General features: G+C 43.3%; 1 protein-coding gene across 3 annotated transcripts in view; it reads left to right on the top strand.

The window, feature by feature from the left end:
* The window catches only part of FAM160A1 (family with sequence similarity 160 member A1), a 227955-nt gene that overhangs the window by 159094 nt on the left and 48211 nt on the right, over positions 1-20650 (top strand). For all 3 annotated transcript variants that reach the window (XM_035022906.1, XM_035022905.1, XM_035022907.1), the window contains 2 exons: positions 9415-9573; positions 11365-11451. In XM_035022906.1, coding sequence (XP_034878797.1) covers positions 9415-9573; positions 11365-11451 — 246 coding nt within the window. The remainder of the gene's footprint in view (positions 1-9414; positions 9574-11364; positions 11452-20650) is intronic.

Genomic DNA, 20650 nt, shown 5'->3' with positions numbered 1-20650 from the left:
TTATTAACGAAGGCTGTATGGGTAGTTCTTGACCAGGGGAGAGGGCAGTTAGGAATGTCTGTGGGGGCGTGCTTTGTCGTCATAGGGACATGAGGTGGCCGGGGAGGGAGGTCAACTGGTGTTTAGTATGCAGGGTCCAGGGATGCTTTATGTCTGGTAGTTTGTGGAACAGTCTGGCACGGTAAAGAATTGACTTGCCCAAGATGCTCAATAGCAACCCTAGTGAATAATGCATTGTGTTTTGCTTTAAGGTTCAAAAGCAGTGGTCTTCTTTATGCTATTAGATTCTTATTTTTACTGGTAAATATTTATTTTGGGGCAAACAATGGGTAAAAATTTTGAAAACTCGAACTTCAGTTCAGAAATTCTGGGTACCGTTTGTCTCTTCAGGGTTCTGACAAGTAGAATTAGAAATTGTACAAAGATTGATAGTCAGATGGGAAGTAAAGTGCTGATTCCCTTCATGTGTATCAACATAGTAAATGTCCCTTCCTTATTGCCTTCAATAGTGTAGTTTCTTACAGACTCTTTTTAAAGAATATATCATAGGTAAAAATGGGACTTCTCACCTGAATCTAAGCATCTTTGGAGTACATTGCTTTATTACTTTTCTATTTCTGCTGTAACAAATTACCAGAAACTGGTGGCTTTAAACAAGACAGATTCATTATCTTACAGTAGTATTATCTTACTGTAGGTTAGAAGTCCAGCAGGTCTCACTGGGCAAAAATCGAGATGTTGGCAGGGCTGTGCTCCTTTCTGGAGGCTCTCGTGGTGAGTGCATTTCTTTGCCTTCTCCAGCTTCTAGAGGCCTCCCATATTCCTAGGCTCATGGCCCCTTCCTCCCCTTCCACCGTCAGCAGTATGACATCTCTCTGACTGTCCCCCTGACTCTGCTCTTCTGCCTCCCTCTTCCACTTTTAAGGGCCCTTGTGATTGCACTGGGTTTACCTGGATCATCCGGGATAATCTCCTTATTTAACGATCAGCTGACAGGCAACTTTAATTCCCCTTTGCCATGTAACCTAATATATTCACAGGCTCACGGATTAGGAGCAGACAGCGTGGGTGCGTGGGTAGGAGGGGGGCATCAGTCTGCCTACCACGTTTGCTGGATCCACTTCAGAGAGCTCTTGAAGAAACGTTGAGTCGTAACACAATAGAATCAGAGTTCTTTTAGGAGTTTAATCTAACGTGTGCGATGGGTGAGTTTGCTCAAGACTGGGAGATGCTGAGGAGGTCGGGAGTTACATTAGGGTCTAGAAACAAGAGCGATAGGGAGGAGAATGGAAGGGAGGTGCTGGATATGAGCAATGCTGTGGAGGCAGAAGCTTACTAAAAATAGTTTTGTGAGGGAGCAGTTGTACAGAGGGCTTATTTGAATTGTTTTGGGTAGTCTGTTAAAGGAACACAGGTATCAAGACAAATCATCAAAATATCCAGGTGGTTCTCCTGATCAGTATGCAAAAGGCAATTAAAAAAAGATACCATTTACAAAAGCAACACAATTCTAAGGTATCTTGAGTAGTAAATCTAACAAATATATGAAAGGCCTTTATAGAGAAAATTATAAAACTTTACTGAAGGGCATAAAAGTAGACCTAAACGAATGGAAAGCTATTTAGTTTGTAGGTATTGTGTAGATGACACTTTCCTGCAGATAAGTCCATAAAGTTAATGCCATTTGTGTTTTATAACTTTTCATTATGAAGAAAAGTAAAATATGGAAAACTTGGAAGAATACTGAAATGAACACCCCATACACACCACTTACATTCAAAATTGTTATTATTTGTATTTATCATCTATGCTTTTTGGTTGTGCTGTACCATTTGAAATGACGATACAGACATTTGGAATTAAGTTATAGACATCAAATACTTTTATTTATTTATTTTTTAAAGATTTTATTTATTTGACAGAGAGAGACACAGCGAGAGAGGGAACACAAGCAGGGGGAGTGGGAGAGGGAGAAGCAGGCTTCCCGCCGAGCAGAGAGCCCGACATGGGGCTCGATCCCAGGACCCTGGGATCATGACCTGAGCCGAAGGCAGATGCTTAACAGCTGAGCCATCACAAATCAAGAGGCATGTGCTAGGTTGTCTCACTTTCGTGATGCTACACTTGATCACTTGATTGGTTAAAGTGATGACCACTGCATCTCTCCATGTAAAGGTAACACATCCCCTTTGCAATTGTAAGATGTCGTTAGTGAGGTGTTAATGTGACTTCAATAAAAATCCCAATAGGGTTCTTCATGAAACATGACAAATCAATGCTAAAAATTATATAAATGTGTGTAAAAGACCAGGAATAACAGATAATCATGAATAATGATTATATTTGTTGAGAACTTACTCTATGCCAAATACTGTTCTTAATGCTTTACATGTATTAAATCATCTCATCCTCACAACCGTAGGTACGAGTGTCCTATCCTTTTTATAGATAAAGAAACTGAGGCACAGTGACATTAAGTAAATCTATACAAGGCCACATGGCTAGTAAGATATAAAGTCAGGATCTGAACCTGGGCAGCCTGGCTCAAGGACCCATGTGTGTAACCACCACTTTGTACATGGGTAATAAAATATCAAGACATCCTATAAGGCATGAACCGTAAAGAAACGACTGGAATTAACAACAGAAACACAGACTGGGAGAAGATATTTGCAAGACATATAACTACAAACGGTTGGTACCCAAAATACACAAAAATATTTGTAATGCTATCAATTAGTAAGAAAACGATGAAGCTACCCGTTAGAAAACTGGGCAAAGGATATGAACAGACAATTCCCAGAAGACACCCAAAGCCAATACACATAAGAAAATATGCTCATCTTCGCTCGCATCAGGGAAGTGCAGATTGAACCCGCAGTGAGACACCAGGTAATGCTCATCAGGGTGGCTAACTGTTGGATATCCGATAACACCAAATGTTGTCAAGGGGGAGGAAAAACAGGAACTCTTGAGAATATAAAGTGGTACGATAACTTAGGCAAGCTATGGCAATATTTAATAAGATGGGATAGTTGCATACCATGTGATCCTGCATCTTCACTTCTAGATATCCGCTTTAGGGAAATCTGGCACATGGATATATGCAAAAAGATATTGAGTTGAATAGTGATTTGAGGAAGAGCAAAATAGAAATACATTGAGGGAAAAATAAATGAACTGGATTAGTCTGTATCAATGGAATACTACTCAGGATTCAAAATGAATAAATCACATGTATTAGCATGCAACTACATCTACATGTGGGAACAGCAATAATCTAAAAACATGTTGAACAGAAAAAGTAGCAAAAGGTTTCATACAATATGTTAGTATTTAGATAAATTTACATAGGGTTTTAACTCACAGAATCTTAGTGTATACTGTTTTTTTAGATATGTATGTATACAGTAAAATTACAAAACCAAGCACAGGAATAATATGCCCTGAGGTCAAAATTGTGGTTACTTTTAGGGATGAAGGAAGGAGAAGAGATGGCAGTGGGATTGGAGTAGGGTTTAGCTCTATTTGTAATGTGCTTTTTTGGGGGAAAAATAGAGTGCTTCAAAGAAATTATGGCAAAATATTAAAATCTGTTAAATCTCTGGGAAGATTTTTCTATTTTGTTTTATATGTTTGTAGTATTTCATACTTCAAAGTTTAAATATATTAGCAGAATGGAGCATGTTTTCAGTGTTAGGATATCCACTTATTGTGTGTTTTAAGCAGATTTTCACTGAGTAATTGTTGCTTTTATAAAAACATGTTTTAGGGGCACCTGGGAGGCTCAGTCAGTTAAGCGTCCGACTCTTGATCTCAGCTCAGGTCTTGATCTCAGGGTCATGAGCTCAAGCCTCCTCTTTGGGTTCCAAGCTGGGTGTGGAGCTTACTTAAAAACAAACAAACAAAAACAAAAACAAAACCCCACATGTTTTAAAACACTATATAGTTCATTAAAATGGGAGGGAAAACAATAGCTCCAGCTGACCTTATTTACCAGAATGGAACACAGAGCTTCGTTGTGATAAGTTGCCCCTCAGGATAGATCCCATAATCTCATTTGTACCCAGTTTTCTATAATTACATCTGACAACATAATTAAAAAAAATAAGAACTCTTTATGTTGAAGATGAAAGCGTACTCTGTTAGTTATCCAGCTAAGGACCACAATTGACAAAAGGCTTTCTCTAATTAGTATGGTTGTCAAAGTGTGTTAGCATCAGGCTTTGGGAAGAGTAATGACTCTTTCAGGAAGCTGGACTACTTTTGGAAACTTCTGCGGCTGTAGTTGATAGGAAGGGCTGGTTCAGCTGCCTCTACTGTCAAGACATGCTCTCCCAAGAAAAGAAGGAGATTGAGAATACTCTGGGGAACAATTTAGTGCCAAGAAATGATTGGCAACTGTATATGACCCTATCACTTTGGATTTTTTTGGCCAAACATTGATGCCCTTGTCACTTGTTACATATTGGCAAAAGTAGAAAGCAGCTTATATGTAAATCAAGAAATGCAAATTGAAGTAAGCAACCTGTAGGTACACAGCCACTGATAGGAAGTTATGTATCCCACACCCCAAATTTATGAGATTTTTTATTTTGGCAAGTTGCATCAAATAATCCCCACCAGCTGTTCTGCTGCTAGCTTCAGACTAAAGCCATCTACTGAAAATCTTTTTCTTTTGCTAAAATTAACCAGGTACCATTAGATGTTTCAAGTTAAAGATGGACCTTCCCTGAATTGTTCAGCCCTCTGTGCATGTCCTCTTTCCTCCGTCCCCTGGAAACACTGCTGTCCTAAGCCATGATGCCCGTCTCAGCACATGCGTTCTTTTCTTTCTTTCTTTTTTTTTCTTTTTTTAAGATTTTATTTATTTATTTGACAGAGAGAGACAGAGAGAGAGAGGGAACACAAGCAGGGGGAGTGGGAGAGGGAGAAGCAGGCTTCCCGTAGAGTGGGGAGCCTGAGGCGGGGCTCGATCCCAGGACCCTGGGATCATGACCTGAGCCGAAGGTAGACGCTTAACCGACTGAGCCACCCAGGCGCCCCATAGACATTTTATTTTATTTTATTTTATTTATTTATTTATTTATTTTAAAAAAGATTTTATTTATTTATTTGAGAGAGAGAGAATGAGAGAGAGCGAGTACATGAGACCGGGGAGGGTCAGAGGGAGAAGCAGACTCCCTGCCGAGCAGGGAGCCCGATGCAGGACTCGATCCCGGGACTCCAGGATCATGACCTGAGCCGAAGGCAGTCGCTTAACCAACTGAGCCACCCAGGCGCCCCATGACATTTTATTTTTAACTAAATGTTCAGTGTCCTTTTATTTTGAAATTTTTCAGTTAAAAATAAAATTGAAAAATAAATAGACTGTGCCATTAAACTGCTGGGAAAATGATCCACAAACCTGTGGTTGCCTCTCCTTTTCCCTTGTCCTGTGCCCACAGCACCCTCTGTGTCTCTCTGTGGAGCAGTGGTCTTTCCGGTCATCTTTATTTGTTTAGCGGCTGTTTTCCCCAGCTCACCTGCTCTGACTTGTTCTCCGCTCTGGCCCCAGCACCAGCTGTACATAGTACCTGGCCCCCAGTGTTCTCAAATGTTCTAGAAATGCTTGTGGTGTTCTAGAAATGTTTGTGGATTGGGTGAATGAATCTGAACTCTGAGCAAAGACTTGGAAAGGAAGATATAAATAGTTAGCAGTCAAGATTTGGAATCTTGGGATGCCTGGGTGGCTCAGTCGGTTAAGCGGCTGCCTTCGGCCCAGGTCATGATCCCAGAGTCCTGGAATCGAGTCCCACATCGGGTTCCTTGCTCAGCAGGGAGCCGGCTTCTCCCTTTCTCTCCCTCTGCTTGTGCTCTCTGTCAAATAAATAAAATCTTAAAAAAAACAACGAAGCTCTTCCCTTAAAAAAAAAAAAAAAGATTTGGAATCTTGTTCTTTAAACTATGTCCCACTCTTTGTTCCGCAGACTCTTTTCTTCCTGTTTGTCTGCCGTTCCCAAGAAGATAGCACAGGCATCCTCTAGCTCCACTTTCTGGAGGCAGGAACGCGGCGGGACTCCGTGTCCGGCTGCACACGGCACTGTCCTTCTGCGTAGGCAGGCTTCCCCTTGGATCTCAGCCATGCGCTTTTCCAAATACTCTTTTAGAAAAGAGAATATTAGGTATGTGTTATTTTTAATTACTGTCAGTGATGTATGTAATTTGAAAATTAATGTTGCTGTAATTACACTGATATACCAAATAGTGATTCCCAGCTTTTTAGTCAGACAAATTAAGCCTGTCTTTATGAATTCATCTTCAAAGTCTCAAAGTGGTTAAGGAATCGGGACTATGCAGAATTCAAGCCTTTGTGCTGCGGTTAATTTAGTGTGAGTTAGCAAATGTAATTGATTTTTAAAATGTGACATCAAGATTAGATTTCCCTGCAAGGAGAACTCTTGGTCTGTGTTCTCTCTTGCCAGAGGCTCCAGATTTATAACCAGCAACTCACTGGGGTCACATTCAAAACTAGAATTAAAATGATTTGTTTGGGTATGTTGACAAGGAGTTAAATACTTTAAGCAGGGGACGTTCTTCTTTGGGACCACAGATGCCCGGATTTTGAAAGAGTTAAGTGGGCACCATCTTGTTTACTGTTCATTTCCTGGACTGTAACATAGTATCTGGCCTGAAGGTGTTCGATTTGTTTCGAGTGAGTGAAGGAATGCATGCATAAAGGTCACTAGCAAACACAGAAATGTATATAATCTTTGGATTTCTCCTGTATTGAAATGGTTTATCTGTTTTTCTCACGGCCCCTCATAGTCCGCTGGGGGCTTCTATTCCATATTGGGCCCACCCCCATCCACCGCTCTCCCATGGCATCAGCCGGTTTCTCTACATGAACACCTCCAGATTCTCAGTCTCCAGGCCTGTACTCTGTTGTTGAGCTGGATGTGTTACTCATGGCAAGTACTGCTAGCATCTGATACTCAGCATACCTGATGGGAACGGTCATCCACACCTCCAGTGTGGACTAGAATGACCAAGTCAGATCAGGTGAGCTGGAGAAGACAGCCAACAAACTAATAAATGCAAGAAAGACCACTGCTCCACAGAGGGACACAGAGGGACACAGAGGGTGCTGTGGACACAGGACCAGTGAATAGGAGAGGGAACGATGAGTTTGCAGAGAATTTTTCCAAGTTCAACTGCCTGTTGCCGCATTTCTTTCTTTTCTTTTTCTTTTTTTTTTAAATTTATTTATTTTTTATTTTTTTTAAAGATTTTATTTATTTATTTGAGAGAGAGAGAGAGAATGAGAGACAGAGAGCACGAGAGGGAAGAGGGCAGAGGGAGAAGCAGACCCCCTGCTGAGCAGGGAGCCCGATGCGGGACTCGATCCCGGGACTCCAGGATCATGACTTGAGCCGAAGGCAGGCGCTTAACCAACTGAGCCACCCAGGTGCCCCTAAATTTATTTTTTTAAGATTTTATTTATTTATTTGACAGAGACAGAGCGAGAGAGGGAACACAAGCAGGGGGAGTGGGAGAGGGAGAAGCAGGCTTCCCGCTGAGCAGGGAGTCCGATATGGGGCTCAAGCCTGGGATCATGACCTGAGCTGAAGGCAGACGCTTAACGACTGAGTCACCCAGGCGCCCCTCTTTCTGACTTTCTGTTTCTGATGCCAAACACTGGATTATTTTATCTCATCTGTCCAAGCCTCCCTTCCCTCCTCTCTCTGGTGTCTGTGGCTTTAGGTACCATCTACATATTAATGGCTCCGGATCTTCACGTTTAGTCCAGATCCCTCTCCTACTAATCATCAGATGCACACCTCTGTCTAGTGCGCTCCCCACTGCGGTGTCCCTCAAGCTCTTTTCCCTGGCCTACAAAACCCTGCAGGATCCGACTCCTGCTTACCCTGTCTGGAGCTTTCCACCTCTGCACCTACATTCCAATACTCCGGCACTTCTCTTAGTTCCTGGAAGATGCCATCTTTTCTTGGAGTTTTTGTACATCCTCCACGTGGAACAGCCCTCCTTCATTCAAGATTCTTTTTTGGGCTCACTCCTATTTATTCTTCAGCAGCTTGGACATCACTTCTGAGAACATTTCCTGCTCCCACTCCCCCAGGTCTGGGGTAAGGGCCTTTTGTATATCCACAGTACCGTATTTTTTCTATTACGTATTCTGAGTATTTTTCGCACTATTGTAATTGGTCTCTTCATCTCTTATTAGACTGTGAGATCAATGAATACGTCACCCTTTCTCTTCTGGGCCTAACTCAGGATTGAATGTTTCCTTGAGGGTTTCAGTCTGATTTGAGTTCCTCATAACCTTAGGGTCTACTGTGGAGCAATGCCTTTTATAGATTAACTGCCTTGCATCCATTCTGAGCATCTCCTGCCTATTCAGTGTGGCTGCCAGTCGGGGTCTCGAAGGTGCTGTTGGCTAGTGCCATTTCCCAGTTGGGAGGGCTCTCGTACCGTGAAGTTCATTGTTTTCCTTGGTCTTACACTCTGCAAGGTAAAATCAACAGGTACCCAGTGAAAAGGGTGTTTCTCTCCTACAGTTCTATCTCTATTAAAGACATCACCCTTTTCTTAAGGACCAAGCTGGATGACCTGACAGATTCGAGGTCTCATTCATCCTCACTTCCTCAGCCCAAACGCTGGAAGTTTCATGTTAGCACTGGTGGAGGAAGGAAACCCCACGAGCTTTGGATTCCTACTGGACTGACGGAGGCCTCACTAGAGCGTCTTCACAGCCACCTCACACGTGATGCTCTACTTTATTTCCTCTGCTCTTGTCTTATCGCTGGTGCTTCAGCTTAGACCCACCTTTTCTCTGAACAGTAATCGTCACATCTGACCCCTGACCCCCACTTCTTGCGGCTATCATTTGTGGCGATCAGATTACTAGACTGTAAACCTGCGCGTATTGGTCATGACCTTTAACAAGTCTGCGGGCATCTTTCTCATAAAGCTGCTCATGGTTCTTACCTGTGGGCTCTTCTGTTGCGGGCTGCCTCCGTGCGGGGCTTCCTCCCCGGCCGTCCCTGGATTTGCACTCAGCGTGGCGTACCATCATGCATTGCTTATGGGTCTGCCCCCCTTGGGGGCAGAATCATGTTGTCTTCATCTCTGCATGTGTGTCCCTCACTCCCCGCACCCCTAGCCCGGCATATCCTGGCACAGAAGAGACACGCCGGCCGTATCAACTATGTGCGTATGAGCCAGATCCCTCCGGTGCTGCTGTGTCCTCCGCTGGAGCTGTCCTGCCCTGCCGTCCCCACCTGCTGAATCCTTCCCCGCTAGCTCATATTTTTAATATTTGAATGCCTTGCTGCTTGGACCAGTGGCATCGGCATCCCCTGGTTGCGGCCTAAGAACTTTGGAAAAGGGCTTATGTTGTATTTCTGAACGCAGGTACTCGCGACCGGGCTCAGTGGTCTCTACTCTTCGCTGCCCACAAAGCTAGAAGAGAAGGGTGAGGAATGGCACTGCCTTCTCAAAGACGACTGGCTTCTGCTCCCCTCTCTCGTCCAGTTCATGAACTCCCTGGAGTTTTGCAACGCCGTCATCCAGGTACCAGTGCCACCAAGGAGCCCTTTGTTCTGGTCCCTTCAGAATCCGAGCATTGTAAAAGACGAGTTTACCAGCATTCCTTTGACAAACGTTAATGTCTGTGGAATATTGGTGGCCTACTGAATGTCCTTGGATGACAAAAACTGTTAGTTTACAGGTTTGGGGGAAGTTTTAATTGAGGAAAAAAATGAGTGGATTTTCTTTCTCCTCCTTATAAAAAGTGTTAATTCTGTTTTGATTATCCACTTAGCCATCAAAAATAAGTTCAATGCTTGACTCATTAAAGAGATATTTTTAGGCTTCTAAGTACACCAAATTATACCACTCTTACTTCAAGGTCTTCTTGGGAGTATACAAAGGAAAACACTTTATTTTGCTTAATGGTGCATACTACATAAAGAATATTGTTATCCCAATTGAATTTAGATGAAGTTAAGCATCTTCTTAGTAGCACAAATTAAATCTGTGCTTTGAAATTGGTCTGCTTTGGGGAAAAAAAAGCAACGACTGAACTCTAGTATATTTGGCTTCTTGATTAGATTTTTACCTTCAGATTTCTTGTTACTGTTTTCAATAAAAATCAGATTTTATATATACTTAAGGATGTAGTGGTTTTTCATAAAAAATGTTTTATTTCTATACAACATACATATTACCTTCATATGGGATTTATTAAGAAATAAAATTTTCTTTATGTTGATTGTAAGGTGAAAAATGTTAGTTATAGTCTGTTTATCTACCAAATAAAGAAATAGCTTCTGGAAGAAAAATGCAAGTAAATTACTTTAGTTCCTATCTCATTTTTATTGCTAAGTCAAAGGAAGTTTTATTTATATATAAGATAAATGGATTATATCTTAAGGTTTTTTTTTTCCCCTTTAATATTACAGTCTATCAACATTTCTTGCAGAAGTATGTGGAAATAAAAAAGATGAAACTATTAGTTCCTTCCCTAATGTACACAGAGAGATTATCAGTGATTTAAAGATCTAGCAACTTCCCTAGAAATTGCTTTTCACTTCATTGTTTGAATTTATTATTATTTTTTTTTAAGAAAGAGAAGTAAAGCTAACAGGCATGGTTAAAGGCAGAGAAATGATATATTTTATACTATATTTTGAAATCGGGGCCATATACTTTTAAGATTTTTGTTTGTTTGTTTCAGGGTACTACTGAAGAAATTACTCCTAAAAGATATTAGTAAAGACTTATCCACGCTAAATATAGTTTAAAAATGAGATATAAGAAGTGTGATACTTTTGGTAATGTTTTCTCCTTTTGAACAAAATCTTATTTTTTTATGAAAAGATTTTCTAAATGCCTTCCTCCTCAATATAAATGATTGGTAGAAAATGTATCTTGAACACAGATTCTTTTTGCTAGCAAAATAAATGAATTGTCCACTGTGACAGTTATACTTTTGTTTTTAATTAGGCACAAATTGATTAGGACATAGATGAAGTTAGGGGGCAAAATGATACTTTTCAATTTGTTAATTTTATTTTATGAGTCCTTATACGTATTCAGTCTATTTAGTATCTGCTTTTTTTTAAGTTGAAACTTAAAATTACCGATTTTAAAATTTGAAAGTCCAAGCTGTTTATACTGGAATAAGCCATCTGAAAAAATTACATGGTGGCTTGAAGTCTGAATTATTCCTTAACCATGAAATAAATGGCCGGAATTTGAATTTCCTCTTTGAATTTAGGATATTCACAGAAATGTGTGATTTTAAGAAGACCTAAAGATGAAACTCTTTGTCTTTTTCATGACTGCCTGTTTCTCTCTTAGGTGGCTCACCCCTTGATTCGCAATCAGCTTGTCAATTATATTTACAATGGATTCTTGGTACCAGTCTTGGCTCCTGCGCTCCACAAGGTCAGTGATTGGCTAAGGTGATCTTACCTGTTGATGGTACAACTGACGGAAACCGAGGAAGGTGACCAGTGTAACTGACTCAATGGTGACTTTAGCCTAATTCTTCTTCTCGTTCCATTCATATTCCTCAGGAATATGAAAGATAGGTCTTAACGATGGTGACAGCTGAAGTCTGTTGGGATCCAGTTGGTGTCATAGAACACAGCATTGTGAGTGTCGGGTAAGATAGTCTACATGAAGATTGGCAAATGACTCTGACTCTTGTGTATATGTCCATTCATGGAGAGTAGCTCCTTGGAATCCTCCGTTAGGCTGTCCTCGGAGGCCAGATCTGTCCTAGAGAGTGCAGGGCTTACCGTGGTGGGGAAAGGGGCCAGGGTAACACAGGTGTCATGGATTTGCCATCTCCTTAGTAGAATATGATTTTTTATAACAATTTTGTGACAGTAAAAATTAAAGTGAAGCAAGTTAAGGTCCCAGTAAAGGTTGGCTGTCTCATTAGCACCACTCTGGATTCCTTATGATGCTCTCATTTTGTATAATAAATCAACTGATAGCTTTTCCATTGTGAGCTGTCAGGAGACACCCATGGACCTAGAATTCTAATTATAAGGAGTTTTTCTTCACTGTGTAAAGAGACAGAGTATTGAGTTCAGAGGCTCTTTGTTGAGTTATTAGAATTGCCAGCCCTCATAGGGAGATAAGGAAGAAATAACTTATCACATGTTGTTTTGATGGGTTGCCCACGTTTCTGCATCTGGAAGTACCATTGCCACGGGCTCTCATTTTGCAGAATCGAAGAATGCCTTATTATGGCAACTTGGAGGCCGCCGCGGTAATGGGACTTCAAGTTTAGAGCAATGGGTCTTCGTAGAAGATGTTCATCTTTTACCATTTACTGCCTTTTGTGTGTAGTGGCCGTATTTTCCAAAACAAGCATTGTTCTTGATCTGACAGTGTGCTTTGTATTACTTCTAGTTTCAAGAGGTAATTTTGGATGTGGCTTAAACATCAAAATATTGATGTTTCTAGATGATTTTAGTGGTTTATGGGCACAGAGGGACCAAGTGTTTGAAATTAAATCCGTCTTGGAAAATACAGGACATAACTTGGGAAAATGCAAACCTCATGTTTGTTTTCAGGTTGTCCTTCTGTTAGTATCTCGCTTTTCTGGAGGTGGGGTGGATGTCTTCTATGGAAGGTCTCTAAGCCTCTGCACGGAGGACTTCTCCTCTGTGAAGGAATACAGCATTGCTACTGAAATTCTCTGGCAGTCATTATCCATATACTCCCTCACACATTTAGACTTTCTTCCTCATTTAGTTCCATGCTTTTCCTCATTGACCAGTGGGTATAAAATAATTTCCCAAGTCATTATTGTAATAGTGACAATTATAATTATTATTTGTTCAGGACATTTTACATTACTGTAATTACCATACCTTAATGTTACAAATACTAATGATAACTCTTTATCCATAATTGAGGATGAGATCCACGTCAGAGACTATTACGAGGATCTGACTGGTCACCCTGCGCTACTCCTTCACAGCACTAACCACTAGTGGAATCAAATCATTAAATGTGCAATGACTTGTTGAATGGCTGTCTCCACAGTGGTTTGCCTGCTTCTTGTGGGTAAGGTTCACACCTGCCTTGTTCACCAGGCTATCTCCAGTGCCCAGGACAGAGCCTTGGACTCAGGACGCTGAATAAACAGCACATAGGTGGAATGAGGTTTGTTAAAGTGCCACGCTGAGTGCTGGTACGTGCTGCGTTCCCAGGCAGTGGTTCAGAGAGAATTTTAACAGCACTTTACATATATTGTTCTCTATTATGCCTATAATTAAAATATGAGGTTTTTTAAATCATGAAGTTAGGAATACATCCTTATTGTGAAAAAAAGTACAGTCAATGCTGAATACATAAAAGGCAAAGGGAACATTACTATATTAGATTTGAATTTCCAACCCCTAATTAAAGTTCCCTAACTTTTATCTATTGCAGGCAATTTCTCCCAGGGCTATTTAGAGACTAGGGAGAATATTTCCTCTCTAATTTATTTTCCTCCTTGCTCCCCAATCTGTGTGTGTGTTTTAATCATTTAGAATGAAAATTTTTAGGAAGGAGGCAGGGCAAGGGGGAGGGTGAACAGCCTCTCCTCTGGCTCTTGGCTGTCTCAGTGGTTGATGAAGTAAGGAGCCTCCCGTGAGTGGCAGGACAGGGGCCCCGAGGCAGATGAGGAAAGGAGTCCAGAACTGGGTGTTTCCGGAGGAGTTCCTAGCGGGAGCACTCGCATCCCACAGCCTGTGTCCTCTCCTTTGATATGGGAAGGGACACCTGGAAGTCTCAGGTCTACTACGGTAGGGGCTCTGGTCTAGATTTTTCATATTTTGTGTCTCTTGCCCTAGCGGAGGCGCCTCATTTAGTATCCTAAATAAATTTCCATTGTGTACTCTCTCCACTCCCAATTTATGTGTGGCATTTTAGTTACTGGCCATCCCATCCATGTAGGCAGTTTGCAGAGGTGAACTCATTCTCTCTGTCCCATAAATAATAGAAATAAATGCATACTTAAACATATTCCTACATCACAATCAATTCTCCTAAACTGTATTTCCACAGCATTTCCTAACCAGAGATGAAGTCATTACAAAGGGTTGTGGGCAATGAGAGGCGGGGTGTGGGCACTTGACAAGTGAGCCTTGTCTCTCCCTTGCCTCTCCCCAGTCTGTATGTGCACGATGTAGTGCTCCCTCTGAGTCTTCCTGCTACGCGCTTTCTCCATCCAACGCTGTGGTGTGACCAGTCATTCGTCTGTGTTAGCACAAAGCTGTATTTGATTTTTTTCAAAGGGCTGCACGGTTTTCCGTAGTGTGGATATACTGGTCCATAGTCCCTTATCCACAACTCAGAAATTAAAAAAGCCTAGAAAACCCTCAATTTTTAAAAAATAATTCATATGGCAGCACAACCTAACCTCTGCTGAACTCCTGTGGTGACAAACCCTTACCCGAACTGTCTTGAGGCTGTTTGGTTTTATTCTACTTGTGTTCATATTTGTATGTTTTGTGGAAGAAATAGTAATGTATTTGGTTATAGGGTGCTGCCTCGGACCTGCTGGGTTAGTCAAATACGGCAGACGTACACGTTACTTTTCTAAACTAGGAAAAGTTTGAATTCCAAGGTACGCATGGTCTCCAGGGTTTAGAATAAGGGATTGGAAGCCTGTTTTGGACATTTAGGAAAGGATCCATTTTTGGAGATAGGTTTAAAGTCCTACTTTGTAAAAGTCATACTAGAAAAAATGATGCCATGTTAATATGGTTCATTTAGGAATCAGAGCTAGACATAAATGTGGACATCACGTTGTACAGAACTGGTTATTTATGACATTCGACAGCCCTTAACCAGCAAGAGCTAGTTCTGTTGTCTCTGTATGTTTAACTTATTAAAGCTAAATTTTCAAGGCTGAATATTCACTGGTATGATTGTATTAGTCTGGGTTCTCAGAGAAGCAGATGCCAACAGAGGATTAGACGTGCAAGGATTTTATTAGGGGAAATGCTTGTGAGAGAGAAAAAAGGGAGCAGGGTGGGGAAGGCTGGGAGTTGCTGGACTGCAATGTAAATGTGACCCCAAGTGAAGGAGAGGGAGAGGTCGGTTGGGAGTGTCCCAGAGTGCTGCGCAATCTGAGCAAACCCATCAGAGGGGGCCTACGTCTTCCAGGGAGAGGGTCTGTGGGACGTGTGGTGAGGATTTCAGAGTATAGTAGCAGGGGCCCTTGGTCACTTTCACTCCCTGGAGCGGGAGGTCTAAGAGGTGGGTTTCCGTGGTTCCGAACAGTTGACCGATTTCCATAGCTTTCCTGATTGTAGTTGTAAAAATGATGGACCTATATATTTGCTTCCTTGTGTGCAGAATATTCAGGAGTTCAAATGGTCCCCACATGCAAGGGGTCATTTTGGTAGGATTAGCTTGATGAAGGAGTTTTTATTATATCAGCCATGATGAGCATGCCGCAGTCACCAACACCACCAGCGTCTCAGGGGCTAGAACAACACATGTCTGTTACTTGTTCACACTGCTTGTCCATCTTGGAGTGTGGGGTGGGCAGTTTGCAGGTAGCTTTTCTCCATGTTCTCGTCACGCGGGGACCCAAGTGATAGAACCTTCACCATCTGGAAATGACATCTGTGGTCATGTCAGAGGAAGAGAATACAGTGAATGGCCCACTGGCTGTTGAAGCACTTACCTGGAAGTGATCCATGTTATTTCCATTCACATTTCATCGTTTAAAGCAAAGCAGGTCACCGGGCCACGTCTCCTCAGAGGGAAATGCAGTTCTCCCATTTTTCCAGAAGAATAGGCGTCTGCGATGTGATTATTAGCCCTCATGGCTGTCATATGTATTTTGTCAGTCAGAGCCCCAGAAGGAAGACCTGGCACTCAAATTGGGTAGTGGAGAACTAGTTATAAAGGTGTGGTGTTTTGGGGCGCTTGGGCGGCTCAGTGGCTTGAGCCCCCGACGTCGGCTTCGGTCATGATCTCAGGGTTCTGGGATCAGGCCTGAGTCAGGCTCTGCGCTCAGTGGGGAGTCTACTTGTTCTCCTGCCCCTCCTCCTGCTCGTGCTCTCTCTCTCTCTCTCTCAAATAAATAAATAAAATCTTTTTAAAAAAAAGTGTGGTGTTTCAGTGATCTACTGCTATGTAATAAACTACTCGCTAACTTAGTGACCTGAAACAACCATTTATTAGTATAAAGCACCACTCTCTGGCTCAGGAATTCAGGCTGGGCACAGTGGGGTTGGTTCATCTCCGTTCTGTGCTATCTGGGACCTCACCTGGGATGAGCACAGTGGATGGGGCCTGAATCTCTTGGGGCTGACTGGATGGATGGGTCTCTCTCTCTGTCCCGTTCTCTCTCTCCTCCTCCCTCCCTCTCCCTCCCTGTCTCCCTCTTTCCCTCATTCCATAGTCTCTTCATAGGGTTGGCTTGGGCTTTCTCTAAACATGGCAGCCTCAGGTAGTTGGACTCCTTTATATTTGTTGGGCGCTCAGGAGACAGGAACTAGAAGCTGTCAGTCTAGAAACTGCAACAGTGTCACTCCTGCCATATTTTATTATTCAGAGTAGTCAAAGAGTCCACCCTCTTTCAGGGGGAGAGGACGTAGAACCCCACCTCTTGATAGTAGGAGTGTCAAAGAATTTGTGGGCGGGATTACCATGGTTACCATCCCTAGGACTGAATGTGTTTGTAAAGGGTCAGAGAGAGCTCTATGGAGAGGGCCACCTGAATAGAACCAGGAGCTTCAGGTGTGGGTCACGACCAACCTGAGACAATGCCTCAGAGGAGGAGGCAAAGGAAGAAAAAGGAAGAAATAGCCTCCCTTCCTCCGGTCTCCTGCTGGACTCCCTTTGGGTGAACCCAAATGGAAACCAGATGGCAAGGTGGCCCATATAGGTCCTCTGGGGCTCAGAGCAGGGTGGAAAAGCTGGAGAGTAGATAAAGAGAGGCAAATAGAGGTGATCCAGCACACTTACTTACTAGTATCAATAATTTAGAGTGTTAATTAGTTGGTACAGATGGGACCTGTAGTGTGTATTCAGATTTAGTGTTAAGATGTGGTTTTAAAAAATTTCCTAGAAACACATAAGAAAGTCCACTTTTTGTAGATGATAGTTACTGTCTAATTCTATGTATTGATCCTTGTTCTCTGGAACCTGAAATCATAGTTAGACTTTAACGTGACAAGCAGATATGCTAACAACATGCTAGATACGAATAAACAATGAAGAAATAACTAAAGCACAGGTAACAGTCACCAGGTCAGTCTTGTTATTACCCGTTCACGAAGAAGCAGGGTGTGTGGTGGAAGAGACCTGTGGTGGTAGACCCTGGATCAGAAGATCTGAATTCTAGTCCTGGCTCCAGTATTTACTGCCGTGTGACCTCGTGCGAAGCTTTTAGCTTTTCTGAGTCTGTTTCCTCAGCTGCACGGTGGGGAGAGTGAAGTCTTCGCTCCCCCTTACAGGGAATGGAGGTCAATCATGAGAGCATTCTGTAAGTCGTTTGCTGTTGTATGCAAAGGTGTTATCATAGTTACTCCAGGACAAATTCTGCCATCTCATATGCAGTAAAAGTATAATGTCATTTGTTCAGAGACCATTTAGTGAGTGTGCACCAGATGCAAAGCTCTCTGTCGGACCCTGTGGGGAAATGAAGTTGCCTGAAAACCCTCTGATATCTCCGGAGTTTATAATCTGGGACCCAGGTGACTGACATGGTAACCACAAGAGGGACTGAAATAAGTGTTGTATCAGAGAAGGGAGCCAGGGCAGGTGGGGGAGGGGCGTGGGGCGGACACGGAAGGTGGAGTCTGACAGGGAGAGTGACATGAGTGACCTGGGGCGAACCTTGAAGGTGAGCAGGCGGGGAAGGACATTCAGGGAGTGAGCTCCCACAGGAGTCCAGGCTGGGAGGAATGTGTTTTGGTAAAAGTACACCAAGAGTGCCGTGGTGTGCACAGGGGCAGGGAGAATGGGCACTGGGAGAGACCCTCACCTGACTCCCAGGGCAGGTGAGCATTTGCATCTATGGCCAGCAGTTTCTGTGTAGAGGGACGTCGGGGATAAGAGGCTCAGGACCAACCTGGGGGTGACAAATAAGGCAGCAGGTATGGCTGGCATTTTGGGCAGTGTGAACTGAAAGGAAGGAAGGAAGGAGGGGAAGGAAGGAGGGGGCACCTGCGTGGCTCAGTCGTTCAGCGTCTGCCTTCAGCTCAGGTCATGATCCCGGGGCCCTGGTATCGAGCCCTCCATCGGGCTCCCTGCTCGGTGGGAAGCCTGCTTCTCCCTCTCCCTCTCCCCCTGCTTGTGTTCCCTCTCTCGCTCTGTCTCTCTGTGTCAAATAAATAAATAAAATCTTAAAAAAAAAAAATAAAAGCAGGAAGGAAGGGGGTTCAGGAGAAGGGAGGGGGCTGAAGAAAATAGGATACAAGGAACAAAGATCCTAAAGAGAAGGTATTCTCCCACTCACTACCATAAAACCCTTCCAAACTACCTAAAGGGGTGACTCCTTTTCTTTTTTTCATGTATGCCTCCCAGCTTTTCCCTTGCCGGATCATTAAATGCACTTAAAAGTTGTTGAAAAATACTGGGATTTTAAAGAATTGCTCTATTAACAAACCCAAGACTTCTGACTCCTTGGTGACCTCCTTTCCCCTTTGACGGCCACTCTTCAGACTCTGGTGGATCTCTGGTAGAGTCTGTGGGCAACATAGACTTCACTTTTCCCCTGCCTTCCCTGAATGTGGGTGTGCGTGGGTCTCAGTCTTCTGGTCAACCCTGCGATCAACTGTCAGCTCTACACAGATGGCCTGAACATCCTCCACCACCTGTGGGATCTCTTGGCCTGAGTGGCCTGCCGTGCTCCTCAAATTTAGAATATCAAAAGCCAGATGCTTAGCTTTCACCCCAGGCTAGCTTAGCACCTCCTCTGCAGGTGATCTTTTTGAAGACCTTTTGAATGCGGTGGTGATCAAGCTGTGTTGTAGCAGGTAGAAACAGAAGTGAGGCGAGCTGATTGGCCTTGTCACTAGCTTGGAAGAATCTCTGTGCAGGTGTGTTGTTTAGGGCTCCTGGGTGGATAGGAGATGGACAGGCAGGCAGTTGGCAGTAGAAGCCAAAGATGGCCTCAGTGCCTGCCCTGGCCCCAGCAGGGTTAGAAAGAGGGGACTAGCAAGGCGTCTGGAGGGGAAAGGGTGCACGAATAGCATCTGGGGCTCAGCCGTATTATTTTGGTCAAATGTCTAGTGAACTAGTGTGTTCTTCTGTTTTGTGGGTTCCTTGGCTCCTTAGGAAATTAGGGCAGAAGTTTGGGGCTGTCTGTAGTCGTTGGAGGTGGAGGAGACGTTGAGGGGGGAGTGTGCTGAAGGAAGGGAGGGAGGGCAGGGAAAGTAATGAACTACACGCCATCCTTTCCTGCAGGCAGCTCACAGGCTTTCGCAGTGATACCCGTGACCTCAAAGAGAGCCTGTACCTTTGGTTTTTGTGAAGAGCAGGCAGCTGTTTTCGTTCAGCGAGTTATTCCATATGAGCACGCTTGGAAAAACAGAAGCAGAAAAATCTACCAGAAAACCCAGTTTTCCCACCATCTCTCGTGCGCTAAAACTGTGCTTGAACAACATACACAGGTAGAATAATTGCAGCCATTTCCTTAAATGGCATGTGCACTGGCCGCCTCTAAAGCCACTGTGGGGCCCATTTGTTTTACAATCTTGTCTTCTAAACACACACATACATATTCATGACCTGTATCCTGTGAGCTCAATAATTCATGGCTTATTGACTTAGGTTGATGGATGGAAGCTTTTTGGGGACTGCAGAAGATGGAAATTTTCAGAGTCTGGGAGCAGCCACACTTGTGAGTCAGCCGTTTGCTATTCAGTGTGTCTGTGGGTCGGGTGGGCTGGGACCCCTGCAGAGCCCGTTTGGGCTTTCACTGGCTAGGGATGTCTTTGACTTTTATGCCCAGTGAAACTCGTGCCTGAAGGTTTTAAGAGCAATTAAAAACCAGCTTCAAATGATCAGCACTAATACATGTTAATGAGCTATAATTGGGTGCTGAGTTGACGGGAGGCGTGTGCTGACCTCTTAGGTCATACTTTTTTGGTCTCCAGAGCGGAGTGGGCAGAGCAGCCTGTCCCTTAACTGTCCCTTCGCTCCATTTCTCCTGTCCACCCTTCTTCACGCATCTCTAGTCTGGGAGATGGGGGATGGGGTTCCGATGTGGCCAGAGCGCAGAGGCCAGTCCCCTGCTTGCTCTTCTGGCCCACTTCCCGTTGCGTTTCTGGATGCCCAGCACATCACTCTGCTGTTACCTGCATCACTTCCTGATGAAAAACACCTTGAAGTTTTATGTCTGGTGCCAATAATGCTGTAAAACTTCACTGATCAGGGCATTCCTTGCAGCGGGAAATCGGAAAAAAGAAGGAATCGAAAGCATGGAATTAGGATGCCCTCTTGGCCCTGGAATTTTGAGATTTTATGTCTTGATTGTGGTGGTTCTTTGCTAAATCTGTTACAGTTCCCCTGGAGTTATGGAACTCTGAACTAGGTTCCAGCTCTGGGGTTGAACCATATGAAAAACTGAAGTGGGAGAATAGTTTGGTCTCTCCATTTCATGTTTCTTCTTTTG

The sequence above is a fragment of the Mirounga leonina genome, unplaced genomic scaffold (genome assembly GCF_011800145.1).
Source record: "Mirounga leonina isolate KUSES-001 unplaced genomic scaffold, KU_Mleo_1.0 Mir_176, whole genome shotgun sequence".
Lineage (NCBI taxonomy): Eukaryota > Metazoa > Chordata > Mammalia > Carnivora > Phocidae > Mirounga > Mirounga leonina.
The sequence above is the reverse complement of the archived record's forward strand: the minus strand, read 5'-3'. Positions and strand labels throughout refer to the sequence as shown.